This window comes from Felis catus, chromosome C1 (genome assembly GCF_018350175.1).
Source record: "Felis catus isolate Fca126 chromosome C1, F.catus_Fca126_mat1.0, whole genome shotgun sequence".
Taxonomy (NCBI): Eukaryota; Metazoa; Chordata; class Mammalia; order Carnivora; family Felidae; genus Felis; species Felis catus.
Genome location: NC_058375.1, coordinates 98,258,811 through 98,285,638, shown reverse-complemented (window position 1 = coordinate 98,285,638; position 26,828 = coordinate 98,258,811). Strand labels below are relative to the sequence as shown.

General features: G+C 45.0%; 1 protein-coding gene across 1 annotated transcript in view; it reads left to right on the top strand.

Annotated features, from left to right (window-relative positions):
• Positions 1 to 26,828, top strand: part of TSPAN2 (tetraspanin 2) — a 60,321-nt gene that overhangs the window by 19,839 nt on the left and 13,654 nt on the right. Inside the window, exons 3-6 of the mRNA XM_023259023.2 lie at positions 7,998 to 8,095; positions 9,384 to 9,458; positions 10,715 to 10,813; positions 12,072 to 12,143. Of these exons, the coding sequence (XP_023114791.1) occupies positions 7,998 to 8,095; positions 9,384 to 9,458; positions 10,715 to 10,813; positions 12,072 to 12,143 (344 nt within the window). The remainder of the gene's footprint in view (positions 1 to 7,997; positions 8,096 to 9,383; positions 9,459 to 10,714; positions 10,814 to 12,071; positions 12,144 to 26,828) is intronic.

Below are 26,828 nucleotides of genomic sequence, written 5' to 3'. Positions count from 1 at the left end.
CTCAGGGTCTGTGAGATCGAGCCCCACGATGGGCTCTGCACTGACAGTGAGGAGCCTTCTTGGGATTCTCTCTCTGCCCCTCCCCTGCTCATGCGCTTGCTCTCTCTCTCTCCCCCCCTCAAAATAAATAAATAAACGTTAAACAAACAAAAAAAGAAGGGCCAGAGAGGGAGGAGGACAATCACAGAGGACCCTGAATGTCAAAACTTGTTAATTTGGTAAGCAGTAGAGGAATAATTCAGGGTTTGGGGGAGGCATGATCAGCGCTTGCGTTTGTTTTTAAGTTTATCTTGAGAGAGAGAGAGAGAGCACAAGCAGGGGAGGGGCAGAGAGGGAGGGAGAGAATCCCAAGCGGACTCCGTGCGCAGAGCCCAGCACGGGTCTCAAACCCATGAACTGTGAGGTAATGCCCTGAGCCGAGATCAAGAGCTGAACGCTCCACCAACTGAGCCAGCCAGGTACCCTGGCAGTTCATTTTAAAGAGATTATTCTGGCAGCGGCAGAATGAGAGGGGAGATAGCCCATGCTAGGTTATTGACATAGGCAGACATAGGACATAACCGTTGGGGGTTGTCAATAGTAGGGACTGTGAAGAAAGAGACAGGCAGATAAGAAATGTTATTAAACGTTATTATTAAACATTATTAAAGTCAGGAATAGAAAGAATCAAAATGACAAAAGATATCAGTGATAGAAGAGTCAAGCCTAGAAGTAATAATTAATGATTTTCAGTGGAACCTTGAGTTGCAGAAGGAAGGAATCCTGCTCAGAGAGAGGGGGAGGGATGTGGACCTGAGGTGAAAGCCAGTCTCGGGGAGCAGCCTGTGTATGTTGTCCCGGAAACAAAGTGCTGATAGCAATTTCACAGGTGTACATTTGGGGCCAACAGAAGAGAACCTTTTTAATGATTTTGTAAACCAAAGAAGCTGAGCAGATTTCCACAGATAGAAGTGAGCTTTCCTCTACATCAGTATTTAACCACGAACGTGGCAAAAATCATAATGGAGTGATTATCAATTCGGGAGATTTCCTGTGCTGAGTAAGAGGGTGAAGAGGCTCCATGCAGACATTCCTGATCCTATTTTTGAAACGAAAGCAAAATGAACTGCTCAAGATGCAAGAAATGTCATATCTGTATGGACGTATCTGTCAGGACCCTTTTCAAATCCAGTCACAGAAACTTGACTCCCACTGTCTTGAGCAAAACAGAAATTTCTTGACTCTCACAAAACTGAAAAGTCCAGGATCAGTACTCATCTCGGGGGTTAAGGTGGTGCGGTCGGAGCCCAGCCTGTACCCATCTCTTAGCCCTGCTCCCCTTTGGCTCCATTCTTGGGCGGGTTCCCATTAGACGTGACAACATGGCTGCTCCCAGCTCCAGGTGCCATCTCCCGAGCAACACTGGCAACGGAGGTACATACTTCTTTCATTCCAGCAGCTCCAACCAAAGTCCTGAGCCTCACTCTTACTGGCAATCTTGGGTCCAGTGCCTGTTCCCACACCAGTTACTGGAATGGGCTTTTTGGCCGAGGCCTGGGCTTCATGCCTGCCTTAGAGGTTGAGATGAGGCAGACCACAGGGACTGAGTGGAGAAGGTTTGTGTCTCTCACGGAGATGAGGAGGAGGTGAATTCAGGTTAGGGAAAACAACAGGCTATAAACCGGGCCTGAGGTCCGTCTTGTGTGTTTTTAGTGGCCTGGGGCATGGATGTGGGTCTGCCCACCCTTAGTTCTTCCTCAGCCACACTTCCCTTCCCTGTGTCTTCCCTTGAGTGGCTGGTGAAATGCTCACGGTCAGTGCTTGAAGTTCAGGGAAATGTGTTATCAGGAAACTAGAAACCAGTGGGTAAAGCAGCGGGGGTTGGCAGTCAGCCATGGTTTTCCAGCTCTTCGTGATGGGGCCCAGCCCACAACCCAGGTCTCCTTGTTTGTTTCCCCAAGCTGCCTCTCTGGTTAGAGGCAACAATAAAAAGTCCTGTGAAGTCAGAGATCTTTTCTTCACTTTAAATATTCCTTCTAAGTGAAGCAATATAACCCACGTTTATAGAAGGCGATAACTTCCTTCCTCAATAAATAATTTTCCAAATCGGAAAGATACCTGCTCTCTGGCAATCAAATGAGGAGAAAAATACACCCAGACACCATTTATGGACTTGCATAGCAAACAGCGTGAGGTAATAGGACTTTAAAAAAGAAGCAGGCCCAGCTTTTGGAAAATCTCACTTCATGTCACAGGGTACCCGTCACTAATCTGTGTGTTTTCTTTGCAGAGTAAGTTCCAGAGCAATCAGCCCACCAAACTCTTATCACCCCTTTGTTAAAGAGCGTCGGTGAATGGGCTTGGCACATTCAAGTGGTTCTGAAAGAAACAGGGCCTCACAGCCTAGAGTCCGTCCCCTCTGAGAGGGACCTCGGGAGGACACGTGTTCTAGCTGCCTGCTTCTGGGCAAATGACTGCCATGCTTTGTAGGAGAACTTCCTCCATCTTTGGGGGGATGCTTTCCTGTCTGAGATCCTTAGTTCTTTCTCCTTGTGATGGAAAGAGGCTCCCTTCCTGTGATGAAGATCTACCCTGATGTGAGCTGGGGACAGGGTGGAAAGGATCCAGCCGCAAGCCCTGGGGGGAGCTGGCGCTGAGGGCAGGGCGTGAGGGTGTCTCTTGCCGCCCCTTCTCCAGGTCCTCTGAGTCCAGGCCGGGGTCTGGAGGCTGACGCAGGAAGTCTGTGTCCCCTGAGTGCTAACATGGACAAAGGAGAGCCTGGCAAGAGAGGCTTGGGTGGCTTGGGGCTTCCTGCACTCTCTCCACTGTAGTCTCTCTCAGTGAGCTCCAAGGGGAAGCTCTCCCACCCCCGTGTCTTCCAAACTCTACCCATCTGCCCCCCTGACTTCCTGTCAGTCTGTCTCTAGGGCTGCCTCATAGAGGGGCAGGTACCGCAGGGGGCTTCTTGGGGGGCAGGGGGGCCTCCCCTAAGCCCTTGGAAGCCTGGACAGATGGCATGTGCTGGAGAGCCTGAAGTCGTGTCCCGTGAGCAGAGGACGTTGGCAGGTTTTCTCCACGAAGGGGCTGCCCACACAAACAGCAGTCCTTTGGCCCTTCGGGGTCACAGGCCGACTGCCTACAGCTGTGTCTCCCTGTTGAATTCAGAGTCCGGGGAGCCTGGCTCTGATTGCGGGCTGGACGCAGTGCTGAACGCTGAGGAGCCGGCCTGCCTTTTCTCAAAACTCTGACTCACCCCGCTAATATTTTTTTTTTTTCACTTCTTGGTTTTCCAGTTGTACATGACGGTCATAGTGGCTGCAGAAGAGATGTGCCGTAGCTCACGTTGTTGAGACAATTTCCCCGAAGCCTTTTTTACAAGTTAGATTGTTATCCATACTGCAGATGACAAAACTGAGGACTAAGGGGAGGTACCTAAAGCTCAGTTGACAGGCATGGGTCTCTGGCTCCCAGCCCTGTATTTTCAGAGGAAAACCCAGACATCATCCACTAGAGACTCCTCAAGCCCTTCTCTCAAGGAAGAAGAAAGAACCCTCCTGATATTTATAAGTTACAAAGTTAACAGACTTCCAGCAGTGAGCCTTTGTTCTCCGGCATTCCTACCGGAGTTGCCCTGTAGGAGTTGGGGGGGAGGTGGGCCCTTTGGAATAGACTCCCTAGTTCAGTTCCAGTTTTGCACCATCCATGAGCTGTGCAGTCGCAGGGAAGTGACTTAAACTGTCTGTGTCTCCGATTCCCCAGCTGTGAAATGGGAGTACCAGCACCACAGACGTCCCAGCATGAGATGATTTAACACATGAGCGTGCTTACACGCAGTACCTGTCGTGTGGCTTTGTTGTTTTGTGTAGGTAGGTTACCGTGTTCCTCAATCAAGGAAGGAGCTGGCCCACAGCCCACGGGACGCATGATTCCATGGGACGAAAAGAGAAGGAAAGAGAGAGAAAGGAATGGTTTAGGTGCCGGTAGTCAGTGAGAGAAGAGTTGACAGCATTGAGGCTTGTCAGGCGGCAGGTTCCCGAGATGATGCCTGTCAAGGTCACAGTGCAGAGTCCGCACAGAGCAGGCTGAGGTTCCAGGAAGTGGCACCTGTTACTCTAGCCCTGAATGACTCCATGACTAATACATGTTACGCTACTTAGAGCACGACTCGATAACCAATAGCTGTTGTTATTTAGATAGAACCCGAGTCTTTACTGTCCCCATAAGCCAACTCCCATCCAATATTCCAGATGACAAATGGTCATTAGCCGAGTGTGTAAAACCATCTGCTGCCAGAAAGCCACTATAATTGATGACCAGGCCACTCTCCAGTCCCTAAAAGGGGAGCCGTTTTGAAATGAGTTGATGCCGACAAGGCTTTTTGGAGGTTGCTGTCTCCTTTCCATGTTAACTAAATGGTGCTTCTGGCTTAAAAAAGAAGAATCTGGAATGTAAGAAATGAGCGATGGAATCGTCAGGGATTTGGTGATAGTGTGTCACCTGAAGATCACTTGCATCGCAAGGCCCAGCTATTAATGATAAAAATGCGTTTTCAAGGTGTTTGCTCTTTTTTTTTTTTTCTCAAATCGAAGGAAATAGGACTTGGAAGGCATAGGGGATTTTAAGAACTCGGTAATACACTTGTCACACCAGGGTTCTACAGAAACCATCTTGGAATTCAAATGTGACTGTCAATTAATGTATTCATTCAACAGCTATTTTTTTAATGTTTATTTTTTGAGAGGGAGAGAAAAAGAGACCAGGCATGAGCAGAGGAGGGGCAGAGGGAGAGGGAGACACAGAATCCGAAGCAGGCTCCAGGCTCCAAGCTGTCAGCACAGAGCCTGATGCGGGGCTCGAACTCACAAACTTTGAGATCGTGACCTGAGCCAAAGTTGGATGCTCAACCCACTGAGCCACCCAGGTGGCCAACAGCTATTTTTTGAGGGCCAGATCAGAAAAGGGATAAGGTGTCCTTGGAAGCCACAGGTGGCCTTATGGTGTGCAGTTTTACAACCAGACTGGGAACTGCTTTCCAGAGGCCTAAGGAATTCGTCTGATTTTCCCTTAAGCTCCAACAAGCAGTGCTCATTTGGCACTGGGCTGAGTCATGTGGCCCACGCATACACAAACTGAGGTTTGCTGGGGAGAGGCCTCTGAATTTGGAGCTGCCGGGTCAGTTCCAGGGTGTTTTTGCTCTGAGCTCTAGACTCTGACAGCCTAAGAATGGACTGCTGTACCAATCAGCAGATTTTCTTGGCGAGCTCGTATTATTTCAGAAGGGAGAGGATTGTTGCCCGTGGAACCGAGTGAGCCTGTTTGCAGTGGGGAACAACTGTGTCCTCCTCGGGCCCCTGTGCCTCTGTCCACTGCGCCCCCGCTTCCTCAGGGGCACCCCGCTTTCCTACATCCCAGACTCTCAGGAACCCTTTCTCAGAGTGTGCAGCCATGCACTCATCTGCCCGACCTTGAGAGAGCCCACCCTGTGGCAGCTTCCTGGAGGTTGGTTGAGATGTATTCCTAGCGTGTATCTCTAAGCAAAGATGGGCGATGGCAGACAGCCAGTCCAGAACTTCAGATTTGATATGTTCTTTCTTTATCCCCTCATCCAACAAACACTGATCAAGAATCCCGCCTTGTGTCGGCGTCGTCTAGATAGGGTGAATAAGGGTTGTTTGTGGACTTAAAATCTACAGAAGACAGACAAATAGGACAGCCTACAAAAGCACAAAATGGAAAAGAGCTGGCCGGGTCAGATCACGATAAACTCCCCTGTGGCCAGAGCGTAGGCTAGATAAGGATCAAGGTGAGCCCAGTCCCTAGGCTGTTACTGTAAGCGGAACCTGTAGAGTAGATCTTGTAGCAGTGGGAGACCATGACCGTTAAAAAAATTTTCTAATGTTTATTTATGTTTTGAGAGAGAGACCTCAAGGGGGGCGGGGCGGAGAGAGGGGGACAGAGGATCCAAAGCAGGCTCTGTGCTGACAGCAGACCTGGGGCTCGAACCCACGAACTTCGAGATCATGACCTGAGCCCAAGTAGGATGCTCAGCCGACAGAACCACCCAGGTGCCCCCACAGTGACCATTTTAAATGGGAAATCAATATATTAAGGTAGCCCAACCATGAGATCTTCTGTGAGGGAACTGAGTACGGTGTTGCTGCCTTCCTGCAGCCTGTTCCAGTAGGGTGGGGATCAGGTCTCCAGTCCCGGGTGTCCCACCTGGAGCCACCTTGCCTCTCTGACCCCCGTCGGCAAAACAGAAATAGAACACTCGCCTTACCTTACGGGCTTGTTTGAGAAACCAGTAAGAGGATGAAAGTGAAAGAGCTTTGAAAAATAAAATTTTTAAAGCAATAAGGTGTGTAGGCAGTGGAGCCAACAACAGTATTGTCTTTAACATGGTGTCGTTTCTCATCCCCATGTCCGTTCCACACTAAGTCAATTCTTTTAGCGAAAAGGGAAGGGGAGGGAGTGGCAGATCTGGCGTAGCAGGAAGTAAATAAATAACCTGCCACAGGACCGCAGCACGGCAGGGCTTCCCCGTCCCGGGGGCCCCGAGAAGAGCTGGGGTGCTACAGGAAGCGGAGCTGCCTGGGTGTCACCCTGTCTGTGTCAGGGACCAGACAGATCTGCCCACAAACAACCGTCAGCACTGAGAGGGGCCCCCCGGAGGCACCCGGCTCAGGCTTTCCCCACGGAGGTGGGACACCGGCTGGCTCCCACCCTTTCGGTGACTGGGAGTGGTTTCCAGGTGACTCAGATGAATACAATGCAAAAAAATAAAATAGGGACAATTAGCATTACTCTAAGCAAGTCAAGTGCCAGGCCCCCACATTGTGTTCTGACTTATCTCCGGATCAGAAAAGGAAATAAGAAAGGGTTTGGCTTTATTTGTCTCCGAACAAGAACATTTCTGTCCTTTTCTTTCTCTGTGAGAACAGTGGTTCCTGTGGCTTGACTTCAGGACTAAGTGGGATTAGCGCCAGCAATGAGGCTGCTGGTGTTACCGACGAGACAGGGCAGGGTAGGCTAACCATGATGAGCTAGCTTTAGAGGCACATGGGTATTTTTACCCCAGCTCTATCTTCTTGAGCAAATCACTTAACCATTTGGGGACTAGTTTCTCTAGAAAATGGATATAATGGTACCTGCCTCAGGAAGATAAAATTAATCAATCTGTGCCAGGTGCTTAAAACAGTGCCTGGAAAAAATAAGCCCTTAATAAATGTAGCTACTGTGGTATTAGGAATAGTATTTGGTGTGTATTAGCCTGTCACCTCCTCTCATTGGCAATGTTCTTGGAACATTGCCACCTCCCATGTGTCCAGTGTTCGTGGTGATGCCCTCTACAGTTGGTGATTCTCAACCAAACTTGACTGCCTTATTCCTGTGTCTTCCTGACCCTCTTGGTAACCAAAGACCCCCTGTTCTGCCCCACCCTGTCCCTGCTTCCCCATCTGTGCCTGGGCAAACCATCAGCCCTTTTCCCTTCCAGACACTTTGTCCTCGCAGCCTCTCCTGTGATGGAGACAGCTATTAATTCCAGAGTGCCGTGACGGCCCAAGGGTCTCCTGGAAAGGTGTGGTTTTGTGTCCCAGCTCCAGCACTGACTCCTGACCACCCCTGGACTCACTGTACTACTTGCCCGCAAATTATAGTGATACCCACTTTCCAGGGAAGGTAGAAATCTGAAAGGTAAAGTGCCTGGCATGTAGGAGGCACCTGGAGGGGATTAAGAGCATGAGCCGTGGAATTTGGACTAGTCACTGCCGTTCAAGTGACAGTGAGTAGGTCCCTTCACCTCTGTAGGTGTCAGCTTTCTCTGTCCACCGGGGATAATCGTACCCCCTACCTCCCAGGACCCGTGCGGGTTCTGTCAGATGCACACTCAGCAAGCATTCAGCAAGTGCTCCCCATTATACTGTCAGCAGCCATGCTCTGCTCTGCAGGGACACCTGGCGCAGCAGGGGAGCAAGCGGGCTAGGTGCTCAGTGTCCCCTCTGACCTCTTCCCTGCAGGACTGTATGTACTGGTTGGAGCAGGGGCCCTGATGATGGCTGTGGGCTTCTTCGGGTGCTGCGGAGCCATGCGGGAGTCGCAGTGTGTGCTTGGATCTGTAAGTGGGGCATGTGGGAGGGGACTGGTCTGAAGGGCACTGGAGATGGGGCCTCCAGCGCCAGCTCCTCGGGCCCACTGAGACCTTGGCACTCGCTCCCTCTCCCTGAGTCTCCGTTTTCTCCATCTCTTGCTTAAGAATAATATTATCTTTGTCCCTGCCTCATATGGAAAATATGAAAAAAAAATGAGGTCATTAGTGTGAAGATGTTTTGGAAGGAAAGGTGCCTAATAATTGTAGGGGGTAATTATGATTGTTCTTTCAAAAGTACTTCCCAGTGAGGCAGCTAAGATTCCTATAGCCAGGGAAGTGCTGTTATCTACAAGAAAAGAATTGCTGTTTGAGATCAATAAGTTAGCCAAACATCTCTCTTGTGGATTATTTTAACAAGCAGCCTCTGTCAAAAAAAAAAAAAAAAGAACGAATTTCAGTTGCTGCTATACACATCCAATGCCAGAGCGACCTAAGAGAAACGGGGAGAAGGAAGAGGGGTCAGAAGAGAGAAGGATTTCGTATTTCTCCATGAGGGGTCAGAAACAGCAATTTCAGAGGGCAGTCTCTCCTTACTCGTTGCAATCTTTGATTTTTAAACCGTGCCTGCTGCTTCTGATCTCTTGCTGTGTAAAATCTCTTAACTCATTTCCTCAGTCCTGCATTCTGCCTGTCTTTCCCCTGTTGCTGAGCATCTCTCTCATTTATCTCTTAACATAGAGCCGACCCAAGAGACCGGAACAGAAATCTGTCCGGGAGGCCACCCCTCACCACCACCCCCACTCCCCAGAGAAGCCCTCACAGGCCCCAGGCCCCACCAGTTGCTCCCTATCTCCTGGCCTTGTTTTAGATCTTCGTAGTATCTCTTTTGTTCAAGAATTCGTTCAGCGCATAGGTGCCAAGCACTGTTCTGAATGGTGGGATTTCTTTATCAGTGTCTGAAATTATCCGACTCACCTTTTTTTAGTGCTTTACTCCTTTATCTTATTTACCATTTTCCAAGGTGAGGCCCATGATCGCAGAGACGTTGGGATCTTACCTTATTCACCATTGAATACCCAGTGCCAAGGACAGTGCCTGGTGCAGAGTAGATGCTCAATAAACAATCACTGAATGAATCAATGAGCAAATGAACGCATAAACAAGCTCCAGGGGAGGGGGGGACAAATACTTCCTACTAGATCAATTTGAATGAATAATCTTGCCTCATGTTTTCCAAATGGAATTAGAATTAAAGAGGCCGAATACATTGAAAAGGTATTGAGTTAATGAAGTGAATGTTTTCTCTCCTCTATAGTTCTTCACCTGCCTACTGGTGATCTTTGCTGCTGAAGTAACCACTGGAGTATTTGCTTTTATAGGCAAGGGTGTAGTAAGTAGAAATTACATGCAATTTCTTTTTACGATGGTTAAAGGGTCTCTTTATGGCAAAGGATATGAGAATATTACACCCACAATGGTATTACAAAACTAAATAACCCCCACGTTTATCATTGGCGCAGAATGTCTTAACCTGGAAATACCGTGCAGACCTATGCGGGTGTTTACACGTATGTGCACACATTTTTCTGAGGAGATAGTTCATAGCTTTCATTAGATTTATGAAAGGGGCTATGATTTTTTAAAGGATATTTATCTTAAGATTATCCTATTTGTAATGGGGAAAGGGGATAAATTGCATTCGTGAGAAAGAGGGATCAAGAGGTACATGCATTTTCATCCCTCGTTGGACTAATATTTGTCCATAGGGCTCGGCCTGGAAAGAGGCCACATCATCCTTGAAGACTAAAGCCTGACCTGCTGTGTGCTGGTGAAGCCAGTCTCTTTAGATTTGTGCTCAAACTATAGGTGTCCAAAATAGGTTATCAGAAGAACCCACAGAGGAAATGTCCTTTTTAGAAGGTTAAAACACACTGTGGGAAAGAGGGGAGTGAAAAGGAGGAAGAATGGAGTCTTAAACGTACTGTATTTCATGTAAATTCATGTGCTATCAATATTGTGTTTATGAACTTACTTTAGATGTAAAAAAAATGGTGAACATGTAGAATAAGTAAATATCACGTCCTTTGGAATGTTTCTGAAGTAGCTGGCTATATTTGCAGGTTGGAGGAATTGGATCTAATGACTTTTTGAGATCTTTATGGATGTCAGATCACATGCCTTTATATCAGAAAAAGCATTCTCTACATTTTCTACGATATTTATATGCTGAAACAGCATTCCTCAGTCATGAGCATCTTTCAAACCATGTCATGAATAGACTTGAATACTTTTAACCAGTGGGGTACCAAGAATGCCTAAGTCCCCACTCCCTGTATGTCAGAATCTCCTGGGGAGGCCCCAGAGTCTGGGGCTCAGTGGATGCTGATGTCCATTCAGGTTTGAGAACCTCCACTTAAAGAAATCTTTCTAGTCTATGAAAGTTATTCTTGGTTAGTCTGTCCTCCCATCTCCAGAAGTATCTGTGAAACTCCAGAATCTATAATCTATTCTGTAAATGCAGAATTGACTTAAAATACAGATAAACACAGGGACAGGCTGTATTTTCCAAGGGTAAGGAAGAGGGGGTTTTCCTTGATGAAAGGAGAATGTTTGGAACTTCCCACAGTTTTCCTGGTATTTTTTCAGGCTATACGGCATGTTCAGACCATGTATGAAGAGGCTTATAATGATTACCTGAAAGACAGGGAAAAGGGAAATGGGACCCTCATTACCTTCCACTCAACAGTAAGTAACTTTGCTTCTTCTTTAACATCATATCTTCTGAAGACCATGCATTAGTCAGGACCTCTGTCTTCACTTGGCTTAAAGATCAGAATAACTTTGGTGAAGCCATGCCGCAGCTGTATTTCAGCCCTCACAGGAGCCGCCATTGGCATTACGCATAGAACCTAGAAGAGTAAGGGGCCTACCTGGCACCCAGCGTTCACAAGAGGAAGTCAGGGCATGTGCCCCAGAGAGACAAAAGAGCACAAAGAAGAGCGCCCAGAAAGCAGCCCAAATCAGTTCCAAGCTGTCTCGGAAGGTGGCATGGTGGTGTAATAGAAGCGACCATGACCTTCAAGTCAGGAAAGCTCTTTCTAGCTGCAGCTCTGCCACTGAGCCTCTCTGCGACTGGAGCCACTTCCTTGCCTCCCTGATAATCACTCAGCTCCCCCATTTGTAACACAAAAGGGCACGGAGACAGCTATGCTCCCTTTGTCCTAGAACATTCTGTGGGACTGTGCCGTCAGTGCAGTGCTGAGGGCTGCACACAGCTAACCAACAAGGGCTTATGGATGATGGGCCAGGTCAGAGTCATCCTGATTTATTAACCACTGCCGTATGGAGAAGTATCTCTGAACCCCTGGGCCAATTGCTTCCGGGTAGCTCCATTCCTGTTTGTCACAGGAATGTCCTGGAAGGTGCCAACCATTTATCCTGTTCAGCCTCAGCTGCCCCAGGGACATCAAGCAACACACAGTCTCCTTTGTCTTTGAAGAGCCAGCCCTAAGGCAGGACACCTATTTGCTGGCCTGACTTCATGCCCTGGACTTTCAGCCCCTGGGGTTTATTTACTGTGGCCACTTCTCCTCTCTGTCCCAGACTGTCCCCAGTTAATGAGTCCTTCCTGAAGCTCATAAAACTTGAGCTACTCAGCAGGGTAAGTTACTCCCAGGCTGAAATAAAGAATCTAAGGACCCAATTCCTGTCTAAAAAACAGCAATTTACACAAGACACTGTCATTGGCTTCTTGCTTTGTTTGGATTGCCTTGAGTCACTTCCCATCGTAAAACTCAGACAACTTTACTGAAGTTCTCTTCTTGTTTTGCTAGCATGGTTATGTGACTCTTCACTATCTTCCTAGAAATGGCAGTTTGGGTTGCAGAGATTGGCCCCATAGCTGCTTTGCTGCCTCAGTGCCCCAGTCCTCCGCCATGATGCCCAGACTTATAGCTCCCACTCCTCCTTCCTGTGCCCTAAAAGCTGTTCTCTGACTCTCTAGTTTCAGTGCTGTGGAAAAGAAAGCTCTGAACAGGTCCAACCCACATGCCCAAAGGAACTTCTAGGGCACAAGGTAAGCTTCTCTACTAGGGTTCCCATCCTATCTATACTGTAAGATGGCTCTTGCCCTTGGGTATGATTCTAGAAGGCCATCTCCCAGTGGCTTCTGAGCCTCAGCTTTATTCTATGTAAAATACATGAAGCAATGCTGAGTCCTAGTCTCCCGGTCCCCTGGGAAATGATGGTAAGCTGACCTGCCCATAATGGTGCAAATGCCATGGCATTAATTAAACTCACCAGGGCCAGAGGTGTGCACCCTGAGAACGTTGCCCCACCCACCTCTCCCTGGAAGTCACTGATGAATGCTTCATTTAGCAAGTGAAGGTGCCAGGTTCTGAAAACTCTGAGATGAAACATGGCTCCTGCCTCAGTGGCCTTGTAGACTAGTCAAGGGAGATGGTGTATGCTCGAAGCCTGTAAAGAATACAATGTAGACACAGAAAGCTTCACAGAAATTGAGATCCTTGAGCTGCATTTTGACAAAGGAAGGTCATTCTGGGCCCATGAAGCAGCAGGAAGAGAGGCATGGCAGTAGGGAAGTCCAGGACTGCAGGACAGTAGGGAGTCCAGAGGGGATGGTGAGGGACATTTTTGGGCAAGGCAGACAAAGGCGTGATTTTACACCTGGAAGTTTGGGAAAGGTGTTGCTTTTAGCAGAGGATTATCATAGTCTGTTTTGCATTATAGAAACAGTACTCAGGCTGCTGGGTGTGACAGGTAGAATAGAAGGTTGGGGAGTGTTGGAGGCCACGTAGGTGCCACTTGTGGTCACCTTGGTAAGAGAGGATGAGGAGCTAATGCAAGTCACGAGCAGTAGGGATGGAGAGGAGGCAGCCAATTCAGAGATGTTTGGAGGGTAGAGTCAACAGGCCTGGCCAATCTCTTGTGTGTGAGTGGGGAGTGGGAGGAGGAAGCTAAGACCTCAGACTTCTGCTTGAGCAGAATGGGTGGATGGAGACTCTGCTCCCCGTGAGAGGTGCATGGAGGGAAAAGAGCACATTCCGGGGCAGTTTTGGCCAAGTTTGCACTTCAGGTGCCTGTGGGACTTACATGTAATCTGAGCTGAAGACGGGTGTAGGAATCCCAGCATAGTGGTGGTAACTGAAGCCGTAGGAGTGGCCTCACCCAGGGAGAGTGTGTGGAATAAGGCAGAGGTGGGCTGAAAACCCTGTCATTTAAGGGTAAGCAAAGGACAAGAAGCCAGAAGAAGACTGTGAAGGAGGAGTCGAACTGGAGAGAGTCCAAAGACAGCGGCGCCTGGGAGGCGAGGGAGGAGATGGTTGGTCCATAAAGTTCAATGCTGGGAAGAAGACAAGGCAATGAAGGCTGGAAATAATGTGTTGGATTTGGTCTTAATCATTAATGATGTTTGCTCTGCAGTTTCAGCGAAGGGGGTGGGGGGAGCACAGATGCGATGTGGGACATTAGGGGAGAAATATGAGAATATGGGGACAATGACATGGATGCTTCTAAGCATGCAGCTGTGAGGAGACTGATGAGATCTTAGCTCCAGCCTGTGTCCTGAGTCCTGCATTGGATACTTAGTGACTCCCTTTGAGTTGGAGGACATGAACAAGGCACAGCCACTGCCCTCAAAGTGCTCAGCGGCTGCCGGAGAGACCCGCAGGGGAGCCGGCACCACCACTCGGTAGTACAAGAGTAAGGCTGCGTGAGAGGGGCATGCGATTGAAGGATTGCGGGAGACCCTCCTGATGTGTGATTCTTTTTTGTTGGTGTTCAAGTATCATTAACATAACAGTCTTCACTTAATTTCAAGTGTACAATATAATGATTCAACAATTCTGTGCATTACTCAGTGCTTGTCACAGGTGTACCTCTTGGGGCACCTGGGTGGTTTAGTCGGTTAAGCGTCCGACTTAAGCTCAGGTCATGATTTTGCGGTTCGTGGGTTCGAGCCCCGTGTCGGGCTCTGTGCTGACAACTTAGAGCCTAGAACCTGCTTCGGATTCTGTGTCTCCCTCTTTCTCTCTGTCCTTTCCCTGCCCATGCTCGCTCACTCTTTCTCCCTCTCTTAAAAATAAATTTAAAACATTTAAAAAAAATTCTAGGGGCACCTGGGTGGTTCAGTCAGTTAAGCATCCGACTCTTGGTTTCAGCTCAGGTCATGATCTCATGGTTTCGTGAGTTAGAGCCCCACCTCTGGCTCTGCACTGACAGTGTGGAGCCTGCTGGGGATTCTCTCTCTCCCTCTCTATCTGCCCCTCCCCTAGGTGTGCTGTCTCTCTCTTAAAATAAATAAATAAACTTAAAAATTAGTTTTTAAAAATTTCAACAAGTGTACATCTTAATCCCTGTTATCTATTTCACCCATCTCCCTACCCACCTCCCCTCTGGCAACCACCAGTTTGTTCTCTGTATTTAAGAGTCTGGTTTTTGTCTTTTTTTTTGTTGCTTGGTCATCTGCTTTGTTTCTTAAATTCCATACATGAGTGAAAGCGTATGGTATTTGTCTTTCTCTGACTGTGTTTCTCTTTTTCACTTAGCATTATACCCTCTAGGTCCATCCACGTTGTTGCAGATGGCAAGATTTCATTCTTTTTTATGGCCGAGTAATATTCCATTGTGTATCTATACCACATCTTCTGTATCCATTCATCTGTCGATGGACACTTGGGCTCCTTCTATATCTTGGCTATTGTAGGTAATACTGCAATAAACATAGAGGTGCATATATCTTCTTGAATTAGTTTTCCTTGGGTAAATATCCAATAGTGGAATTACTGGATTATAGGGTAATACTTCATATTGTTTCCACAGTGGCTGCACCAGCTTACATTCCCACCAGCAGTGCGTGAGCGTTCTCTTTCTCCACGTCCTCATCAGCATTTGTTTCTCGTGTTTTTGATTTTAGCCATTCTGACAGATGTAAGATGATATTTCATTGTGGTTTTGATTTGCATCTCCCTGATGATGAGTGATGTTCAGTTCTTGCATGTCTTCTTTGGAGAAATGTCTATTCAAGTCCTCTGCCCATTTTTTAATTGGATTGTTTGGGGTTTTTTTGGTGTTGAGTTCTCCAAGTTCTTTATATAGTTGAGGTATTAACCCTTTATCAACTATGTCATTTATAAATATCTCCTCCCATTTGGTAAGTTGCCTTTTCGTTCTGTGATTGTTTTCTTTGCTGTGCAGAAGCTTTTTATTTTGATGTAGTCTCCATAGTTTAATTTTGCTTTTATTTCCCTTGCCAGAGGAGAAATATCTGGAAAAATGTTTCTATAGCCAATGTCAAACAGATTCCTGCCGTGTTTTCTTCTCGGAATTTTATTTTTCAGGTCTCACTAAGTCTTTAATCCATTTTGAGTTTATTTTTGTGTGCGGTGTAAGAAAGTGGCCCCATTCCATTCTTTTGAAAATGTAGCTGTCCAGTTTTCCCAGCACTGTTTGTTGAAGAGATGTCTTTTTTCCATTTTGTATCCTTGCCTCCTTTGTCATAGATTAGTTGACCATAAAAGCGTGGGTTTATTTTTGGATTCTATTCCGTTCCATTGATCTGTGTGTCTGTTATTGTGCCAGTACCATACTGTTTTGATTCCTACAGCTTTGGAGCGTATCTTAAAATCTGGGATTCTTTCTTCAAATCGCTTTGGCTATTTAGGGTCTTTTGTGGTTACAAACAAATTCCAGGATTATTTGTTCTAGTTCTGTGACAAATACTGTCGGTATTTTGGTAGGGATTGTATTAAATCTGTAGATTGCTTTGGACAGTATAGACATTTTAGCAATATTTGTTCCTCCAATCCATGAGTATGGAGTATCTTTTCATATGTTTGTCATCTTGTATTTATTTCATCGGTGTTATATAGTTTTTGGAATATAGATTTTTCACCTCCTTGGTTAGGTTTATTCCCAAGTATTTTATTATGGGTGCAATTGTAAATGGGATTCTTTTAATTTATCCTTCTGTTACTTCATTATTAGTGTGTATAAATGCAACAGATTTCTATATATTGACTTTGTATCCTGCAACCTTACTGAATTCATTTATCCATTCTGGTAGTTTTCCAGTGGAGCCTTCCGGGTTTTCTGTGTATGGTATTGCGTCATCTGTAAATAGTGAAAGTTTTACTTCTTCTTGACAAATTCAGATGCCTTTATGTATTTTTGTCATCTAATTGCTGTGGCTAAGACTTCCAGTACTATGTTGAATAAAAGTGGTGAGAGTAGGTAAAAAAGAAAACAATGGTAGGAGTGGATATCCTTATCTCGTTCCTGATCTCAGAGGAAAAGCTCTCAGTTTCACCATTGAGCATGATGTTAGCTGTGGAGTTTTCACATATGGGCTTTATTATGTTGAGGTATGTTCCCTTTAAACCTACTTTGTTGAGGGTATTTATCATGAATGGATGTTGTACCTTGTCAAATGCTTTTTCTGCATCTATTGAGGTGATCATATGGTTTTTATCCTTTCTCTTACTGATGTGATGTATCACATTGATTGATTTGCAAATATTGAACCACTCTTGCATGACAAGAATAAATCCCACTTGATCGTAGTGAATGATTTTTTTAATGTATTGTTGGATTTTGTTGCTAGTATTTTGTTGAGGATTTTTGCATCTTTGTTCAACAGAAACATTGACCTGTAGTTCTTTTATTTTGTAGTGTCTTTGCCTGGATTTAGTATCAGGGTAATGCTAGCCTTATAGAATGAATCTGGAAGCTTTCCTTCCTCTCCTATTTTTTGGAATAGCTTAGGAAGAATAAATGTTAACTCTTCTTTAAACAATTGATAGAATTCACCTGTGAAGCCATCTGGTCGCATATGTTTGTTTATTGGGAATTTTTTATTACTGATTCAATTTCATTTTTAGTATTTAGTCTGTTCAAATTTTTTATTTCTTCTTGATTCAGTTGTGGGAGTTTATATGTTTGTAGGAATTTATCCATTTCTTCTAGGTTGTCCAATTTGTTGGCATGTAATTTTTCATAATATTCTCTTATAATTGTGTTTCTGTTATGTCAGTTTTTTCTCCTCCTTTGTTTCTGATTTTATTTGAGTTCTCACTGTTCCTTTTTTGATGAGTCTGGCTAAAGTTTTACTGATTTTTTTTTAGTCTCTATTTCATGTATTTCTGCTCTAATGTTTATTATTTCCTTCCTCTACTGGCTTTGCTTGGTTTGTTTTCTTTTCTAGCTCCATTCAGTGTAAGTTTAGGTTGCTTGAGATTTTTCTTGTTTGTTGAGGTAGTCCTGTATTGCTATAATCTTCACTCTTAGGATAGCTTTTGCTGCATCCTAAAGATTTTGAAACCTAGTTTCATAGTGTTCTGGTCAGAAAATATGCATGATATGATTTCAGTCTTTTTGAATTTATTGAGATGTGTTTTGTGGCCTAACATGTGATCTATTCTAGAGAATGTTCCATGTGCACTTGAAAAGAACGTGTATTCCACTCTTATTGGATTGAATGTTCTGAATGTATCAGTTGAGTCCATCTGGTCCAATGTATCATTCAAAGCCACTATTTCCTTGTTGATTTTCTGCCTGGATGATCTATCCATTGATGTAAGTGGGGTGTTAAAGTCCTCTACTATTATTGTATGACTATCAATTTCTTCTTTTATGTGTGCTAATATTTACTTTATGCATTTAGGTGCTTTCTTGTTGGGTGCATAAATATTTACAATTGGTATATCTTCTTAATGGATTGTTCCCTTTATCATTATGTTGTGATCTTCTCTGTCTCTTATTATAGTCTGTCTTTTAAAGTCTATTTGTTCAATATAAGTATTGTTACCTCTGCTTTCTTTTTGCTTCCATTTGCATGGTAAAGGTTTTTCCACCCCTTCACTTTGAATCTGTCTGTGTCTTTAAGTCTGAAGTGAGTCTGTTTTAGGCAGCATGTAGATGGGTCTTGTTTTTTATCCATTCAGTCACCCTATGTCTTTTGATTGGAGCATTTAGTTCATTTACATTCAAAGTAGTTATTGATAGGTATGTATTTATTGCCATTTTGTTACTTGTTTTACATTGCTTTGGTAGCTTTTCTTTGTTCCTTTCTTCTCTTGCTCTTTTCCCTTGTGGTTTGATGGCTTTCTTTTTTTTTTATATATGAAATTTATTGTCAAATTGGTTTCCATACAACACCCAGTGCTCATCCCAAAAGGTGCCCTCTTCAATACCCATCACCCACCCTCTCCTCCCTCCCACCCCCCATCAACCCTCAGTTTGTTCTCAGTTTTTAACAGTCTCTTATGCTTTGGCTCTCTCCCACTCTAACCTCTTTTTTTTTTTCCTTCCCCTCCCCCATGGGTTCCTGTTAAGTTTCTCAGGATCCACATAAGAGTGAAACCATATGGTATCTGTCTTTCTCTGTATGGCTTATTTCACTTAGCATCACACTCTCCAGTTCCATCCACGTTGCTACAAAAGGCCATATTTCATTTTTTATCATTGCCACGTAGTATTCCATTGTGTATATAAACCACACTTTCTTTATCCATTCATCAGTTGATGGACATTTAGGCTCTTTCCATAATTTGGCTATTGTTGAGAGTGCTGCTATGAACATTGGGGTACAAGTGGCCCTATGCATCAGTACTCCTGTATCCCTTGGATAAATTCCTAGCAGTGCTATTGCTGGGTCATAGGGTAGGTCTATTTTTAATTTTCTGAGGAACCTCCACACTGCTTTCCAGAGCAGCTGCACCAATTTGCATTCCCACCAACAGTGCAAGAGGGTTCCCGTTTCTCCACATCCTCTCCAGCATCTATAGTCTCCTGATTTGTTTATTTTGGCCACTCTGACTGGCGTGAGGTGATACCTGAGTGTGGTTTTGATTTGTATTTCCCTGATAAGGAGCGACGCTGAACATCTTTTCATGTGCCTGTTGGCCATCCGGATGTCTTCTTTAGAGAAGTGTCTATTCATGTTTTCTGCCCATTTCTTCACTGGGTTATTTGTTTTTCGGGTGTGGAGTTTGGTGAGCTCTTTATAGATTTTGGATACTAGCCCTTTGTCTGATATGTCATTTGCAAATATCTTTTCCCATTCCGTTGGTTGCCTTTTAGTTTTGTTGGTTGTTTCCTTTGCTGTGCAGAAGCTTTTTATCTTCATAAGGTCCCAGTAATTCACTTTTGCTTTTAATTCCCTTGCCTTTGGGGATGTGTCGAGTAAGAGATTGCTACGGCTGAGGTCAGAGAGGTCTTTTCCTGCTTTCTCCTCTAAGGTTTTGATGATTTCCTGTCTCACATTCAGGTCCCTTATCCATTTTGAGTTTATTTTTGTGAATGGTGTGAGAAAGTGGTCTAGTTTCAACCTTCTGCATGTTGCTGCCCAGTTCTCCCAGCACCATTTGTTAAAGAGGCTGTCTTTTTTCCATTGGATGTTCTTTCCTGCTTTGTCAAAGATGAGTTGGCCATACGTTTGTGGCATATAAAAAGAATTATTCACCATGATCAAGTGGGATTCATTCCTGGGATGCAGGGCTGGTTCAACATTCGCAAATCAATCAACGTGATAGATCACATTAACAAAAAAAAAGAGAAGAACCATATGATCCTGTCAATCGATGCAGAAAAGGCCTTTGACAAAATCCAGCACCCTTTCTTAATAAAAACCCTTGAGAAAGTCGGGATAGAAGGAACATACTTAAAGATCATAAAAGCCATTTATGAAAAGCCCACAGCTAACATCATCCTCAACGGGGAAAAACTGAGAGCTTTTTCCCTGAGATCAGGAACACGACAGGGATGCCCACTCTCACCGCTGCTGTTTAACATAGTGCTGGAAGTTCTAGCATCAGCAATCAGACAACAAAAGGAAATCAAAGGCATCAAAATTGGCAAAGATGAAGTCAAGCTTTCACTTTTTGCAGATGACATGATATTATACATGGAAAATCCGATAGACTCCACCAAAAGTCTGCTAGAACTGATACATGAATTCAGCAAAGTTGCAGGATACAAAATCAATGTACAGAAATCAGTTGCATTCTTATACACTAACAATGAAGCAACAGAAAGACAAATAAAGAAACTGATCCCATTCACAATTGCACCAAGAAGCATAAAATACCTAGGAATAAATCTAACCAAAGATGTAAAAGATCTGTATGCTGAAAACTATAGAAAGCTTATGAAGGTAATTGAAGAAGATTTAAAGAAATGGAAAGACATTCCCTGCTCATGGATTGGAAGAATAAATATTGTCAAAATGTCAATACTACCCAAAGCTATCTACACATTCAATGCAATCCCAATCAAAATTGCACCAGCATTCTTGAAACTAGAACAAGCAATCCTAAAATTCATATGGAACCACAAAAGGCCCCGAATAGCCAAAGTAACTTTGATGGCTTTCTTTAGTGATATGCTTGGATTCCTTTCTCTTTATTTTTTGTGTATTACTGCAGGTTTCTTATTTGTGGTTACTATTTTATTACTATTGTGGTTACTATTAGGCTCATATACAACATCTTATACATATGGCAGTCTATATTAAGCTGATGGTTGCTTAAATTTGAAACCATTCTAAAAGCACTAAATTTTTACTGCCCCCCCCATTTCATGTAATGATGTCATACTTCATATTCTTTTATTTTTTAATTCTTTGACTGGTTTTTATAGATATAATTGATTTTACTGCTTTTGTGCTTTAATCTCTGTATTGCTTTTATAAGTGATTAATCTACAACCTTTATTGTACTTGTATTTACCTGTGAAATCTTTTCCTTCATAATTTTCTTACTCCTGATTATGGCCTTTTCTTTCCATGTAAAGAAGTCCCTTTAATGTTTCTTGTAAGGCTGGTTTAGTGGTAATGAACTCCCTTAACTTTTTTTTATCTGGGAAACCCTTTCTCTCTCCTTCCATTCTGATGCTAGCCTTGCTGGATAGAATATTCTTAGTTGCAGGTTTTTTCCTTTCAGCACTTTGACTGTATCATAGGGGCCTTCTGGCCCTCAAAGTTTTTGCTAAAAAATCCACGGGTTTACCTTGTCTGTAACTATTTACTTTTCTCTTGCTACTTTTAAAATTCTCTCTTTATCACTATTTTTTTTTTCTTTTGCCTGGTGTGTCCTGGGATGTATCTTTGTGGGTTCATCTCATTAGGGGCTCTCTCTGCTACTTGGGCTTGTTTCTTTCCCCAGGTGATTAGGGAGGTTTTCAGCTATGATTTCTTCAAATAAATTTTCTACCCCCTTTTTATTTTTTTCTCTGGTATTATAATATGAATGTTACTGCATTTGAATATGTCACTGAGTTCTCTTAACCTATTCTCATTTTTTATTGTTGTTTTTTCTTTTTGCTGTTCAGTGTGGTTGCTTTCCATTACCCTGTGTTCCAGCTCCTTGATCCATTTTTCTGTTTCTCTAATCTACTATTGATTCCCTCTAGTGTATTTTTAATTTCAGTTATTGAATTTTTCATCTTTGATTGGTCCTTTTTTATATTTTCTCTTTGTTGAAGGTCTCAGTGAGATCCTCCACTCTTTTCTCAAGTCCAGTGAATATCTTTAGGACCATTGCTTTGAATTCTTCATCAGGAATATTGCTTACCTCTGTTTTATTTAGTTGTTTTGCTGTGTTTTTATCCTATTCTTTCATTTAGGACATATTCCTCTGTTTCCTCATGTTGTCTAATTCTCTGTGTTTCTGTGTATTCGTAATGTCAATTATGTCTCCTGCTCTTGACAGTAGTTACCTATGAGGAAGAGGTCTTACGGTGCCCTGCAGTGCAATGTCCCCTGTTCCCCAGGACCAGGAGCTTCAGGGGTGTCTTCAATGTGAGTTGCACAGGCCCTACTGTTGTGGCTGAGCCTTGTTTACCTTCAGTCCAGGTGACTGCAGTGGTCCACTTTGCCTGTTGTGGGCAGGGTTTGGTCCCTGTGCCAGTCTGGGGCCACAGTGGGCTTGTCGTTAGGCAGTATCAGCAGTCAGACCAGATGTCTGCCCTCATCCCATCTGCTGGGGCTGGGGTCATACCAAAATGCAGGGCACTGTCTCTTCCCTGTCCCCTGAGAGGCTTTCATTGGTGGCTTGGGCCTCCAGTCCATCTGCTGAGGCTGCAGTGACCCCAGACTGCAGGACTCTCTTCCTGTGCTGTCTTTGAGAGGTTTCTGTCGGTGGGCAGAGCCAGTAGTGAGATCAGATGTCTGCCCCCAGTCTATCTGCTGGAGCTATAGATGCACCGATTGTCAGGGCACTCCCTCTGCACTGCCACTTACAAGGTTCAGCTACTAGAGCTGCAGCGAAACTGGTGTGTATGGTTATCTTCCCTTCTTCCCAGGGCAGATGTCACTTTGGAGTGGCAGGGTCCCTGCCTGGGCTGATTGCAGGGTGAGATGTGGCCGGAGCCATTCTGGAAGGACTCCTGCCAAGTGGGGCTGGTTGGATGGAGTGGACCCAGATCCATAGGAGAACACAGGGGCAGGCAATGTGGTGTTAGCAAGCTAGGTGGCAGGTGTTCTCACTGGTTCCCGCAGGTCTCTAGCTGTCTAGGCTGGAGAGCAGGGAGAGAGAAATGGTGCCCACAAGCTCTTTTGTTCTTAGAAAAGTCTCCTAAAGACCCCTGCCCCTCCAGCACATGTTCTGCGGTTAATAAATAAATCTCCTTCCCATATACCCCAGCCACTTTTCAAACTGCTGCTTCTATGTTATATCTCCGCAGGCCTGTTTGTTATGCTGGCTCTTTAAGGATAGCAGCTGAGTTTCCTACCACCCTCTGGCTCTCCCAGAGCGGAGCATGCTGATTTTTAAATTTCCTGGTGTTAAGCCCCACAAATTGTAAAACCTTTCAAAATTAAGCCCCTCTGGTTTTCAAAACAAAATGTTATGGGGACTTATCTTCCCAGTGCCAGTCCCCTGTGAGTGGGATGACTGGTGTGGGGTCTGTCTCTCTCCCTTCCCCATGCTTGTGGTGCCCCTCCTGTTCATGGTTAGTCTCACCAAGAGTTTGGTTCCCAACTGCCTCTCTGCCCTCCCTGCCCTTTTCCATGTGGCCTCCTTTCTATGATTAAGTGTGGAAAATCTATCCTGCTAGTCTTAGGGGTTTCTGGGTTGGCTGCACTGATGTCACGGTTCTCTAGGTGTGCCCATGGGAGGAGGTGACTTGAAGATCATCTACTCTGCCATCTTTCCAGAAATCCTCTCCCCTGATATAATTCTTAGGATGCGTTTTAAAGGATGAATCAGAGCCTAGCAAACAGACAAAAGAGAAGGGTATTCCAGGTAGAAGGAATACGGGGTAAAGACAATGAAAACAAGGGAATATAATTGTATCCAGAGAAGTGCCAGTAGTGGGTTTTGGCTCAGGTACCTGTGGGGATGAGTCCTTCAAGGAGGAGGGACCTGTTCTTGAAGGGCCTTGAATACTTTCATGAAGCCAAAAGTCTACATCTCCTGCTGTATGCTTAGGAAAGTACTAATGTTAGAATCTGGGATAGGATTTACATTTTCCTGAGTTTCCTATAGTAGCAGTTTGGAGGATTGATGGGAAATGAAAATCTGGAGCCAAGAAGGCCAGTTGGGAAGGCTGCTGTCCTCGTTGTCGTCCAAGAGACGTTAACTGGTAACAAGCTGGACTGAGCACCAGGAATGGAGAGAAAGCCATTTAGAAAGGAAAATCTACAGGATCTGGTGACCAGTTCAATATGAGGGAAGAGGGAGGAATCCATTGCTGCTTTTGGCTTTACTAGCTGGATAGATGGTATCATTTAATGAACGGAGAAATAGAGAAAAAAGAACAAATATTGGAGGAAAGAAAGCGAGTTCAGTGCTTAACCTGGTAATTTTGAGGAGCTAGTGGAACTTCCAACTGGAAACGTTCAATAGACGGTTGCAAAATCTGGCTTGCGGCTCAGGAGAGAGGTTCGGGTGTCAGGACTTCATGGGAGTCTTAAAGCTGTAGATAAGAATTTAATCCATTAGGTTTAGACGAGAAAATGGCAAGGATAGAATTCCAGGAAACAACAACATTTAAGGACGGGAAGAAGAAGAGTTGCCAAATAAGAAAAGTAGAAAAAGTAGACAGACACATGTGAGGGAGATGCATGGGGGGAGGAGGGAATAGTTACCAGGGTCAGGTGCTGCCATTGAGGTCAGCTCAGCATTTATCCATCCCTACCCTACGTCTGGCCCTGCAGGTAAAAAGATGAACGACACAAAGTCGCTGCTCTCAAGGAATGTGTAGTCTAACAGGACAGATGGACACAGAAATGGACAAAGTGCAGTAACAGAGGTGGGCACAGAGGGTGCAAGTGCTTTGAAAGCACAAAGGGTTACTTAGTGAGGCCAGAGGCTGGAAGGGTCGCGGGAAAGCTGACCGGAGCAGTGATGTCTCAGCTAACTCTTCAGGTGTGAGAAGTAACTATGGAAGCATTAGGCAGGAGGAAAGAGGAAAGCAGAGGAAACAGCATAAGCAGAGGCACAGAAGCAGAAAATATGAATGGGGAAGTAAAAGTCCAAGGAGGTCCACTGAGATAACTACTGCAATGTTGACAGGATTGAGCATTTTTTTTTAATTTTTTTTTAACATTTATTTTTGAGACAGAGAGAGACAGAGCATGAACAGGGGAGGGGCAGAGAGAGAGGGAGACACAGAATCCGAAACAGGCTCCAGGCTCTGAGCTGTCAGCACAGAGCCCAACGCGGGGCTCGAACCCACGGACCGTGAGATCACGACCTGAGCCGAAGTCGGACGCCCAACCGACTGAGCCACCCAGGCGCCCCAGGATTGAGCATTTTAAAATGATAACTTGATGTCAGAGGGAGTGAGGACAGACCCCATCCTGCATGACATGAGATGTAAAGAGGGAGGGTGTCCTTTCAAGTAGTGTAGTTTGGGGCAAAGGACAGGAAAAAAGAGTTCAGAAAAGACGAAATCCAGGGGCACCTGGCTGGCTCAGTTGGAAGAGCATCCAACTCTAATTTTGGGATGAGTTCGAGCTCCATGTTGGCTGCAGAAATTACATAAGTAAGTTTTTAACAACTTAAAAGACAAAATCCAAATTACCATTAAACACATAAAAAATACAGGCAGTTAATAGCAATGGTAAAATATTGCAAATGAAAGAGCTGACATCGTTTAACCTATGAAATTGACCAAGTTCTTCCTTCCTTAATAGTTATATACAGGGTTGACAAAAATGATACGAAGTGAGCATTTTCAGAGAAATCAATACAAAATGTTTAGAGGTAGTATGACTGTAGAATACTAGTGAGTTAAAAGAGCTTAGGAATGTGGTAGAGTAGGAGGACCCTGACCTCACCCCATCCTGTGTTTACAACTAGATATCACCCACATCCAAATCAATAAACTAGAGAGTAATCCAAAGGCTTAGAAAACAAACGTCACAACTAAATGTAGAGAAGAAGCTGCATCTGGAAGGTTAGGAAGGTCAGAAAGGCAAAGGGAGGCTGCCTGGAGGAGGGAGGGAGCCGCACACGTGGAGAGGACAGAGAAATGGGCCTTTGCACCAGGGAACTTATGCAGGAAAAACTAATCCCCATAATGTTTGGCTTTAAAAACCAGAGAGGCTGAATTCTGGGGGACTCGGATCCTGGAACTTTAAAAGTCAGCTGACTCAGCACAGGGCAAGCTGGAAAGGTGAGTGATAGCCAGGCCACTGCCCTTAAACAGCCTGTATGAAGAGGCAACATGAAAAAGGCGGTTTACACAATGCCAGGGGCAACAGGAGACAGATCTGTTCATACTGATTTCAGAGAACGTTGGAGGACTTCAAACTAAGGGAGCTGGCAGGTGCCATCTTCCTCCTCCACCCCCCAGCATAAACACAGAGCCACTTGTAGGAGGCAGGACTGCACAGACACTTGCTGCCTAACCTGCTAGCAGTTCAGGTGCATGCCCGTGAGATCTCCTGAGGACTCACCCACTCCAAGCCTGCTAACCTTGGCCCTGGGCTCAGGGAAAATTTTGTGAAAGCCGCCCATGCACCCCGCCCAGCCTCTGAGTGCCCAGTTGCCACCATGTTCAGTGCCTAGCCACTGCACCAGGCCCAGCTGAAAACCCCCAGCGACCAACACATGCTAAGCACAGCTGGATGCCAAGTTCAGCCTCACACCCCCGGCCATCCTGGCACAGCCTCCAGCCTCCACCACAGTGCTTTGGGGGATCTGGCATGGGACGAGTAGCACAATGCAAATTTTGCTAACACTGCCACCCTGCTCCCAAGTTCCCTGGCAGGCACACCCACTCAGAGCTGGCCTGCGTGGGACCCAGGGGTCCCACTAACACCACAGAGAGCAAGCACAACCCACACCAGGCAGAGAGTCAGTGCAGATCACTGCATGGAAAGGAAAAGTGTCCCAGACACAATAACAGAGCATAAGCCACACACATAGGATACTATCCTGAACTGCCAGGACCTCTTTGTTGTGAAGTCCCCATTTTCAAGAGCAGAAGACGTAGCCAACTTTCTTAACACAGAGAGACAGAGAAGCAGACAAAAGGGAGACAGAGAAGTTTATCCCAAATGAAAGGACTGGACAAGGCCACAGCCGGAGATCTGAGCAAAACAGATATAAGTAACATGCCTGATGGAGTGTTTAAAGCAATGATCATAGGACACTCATTGGGCTTGAGAAAAGAGTAGAAGACATGAGAAAGATACTTAACAGAGATAAGGAGTAACATAACAGAGATAAAGGTTCAATAAAGGAAATGGAAAACATGCTTGATGGATTGAACAGCAGGATGAAAGAAGCAGAGAAAT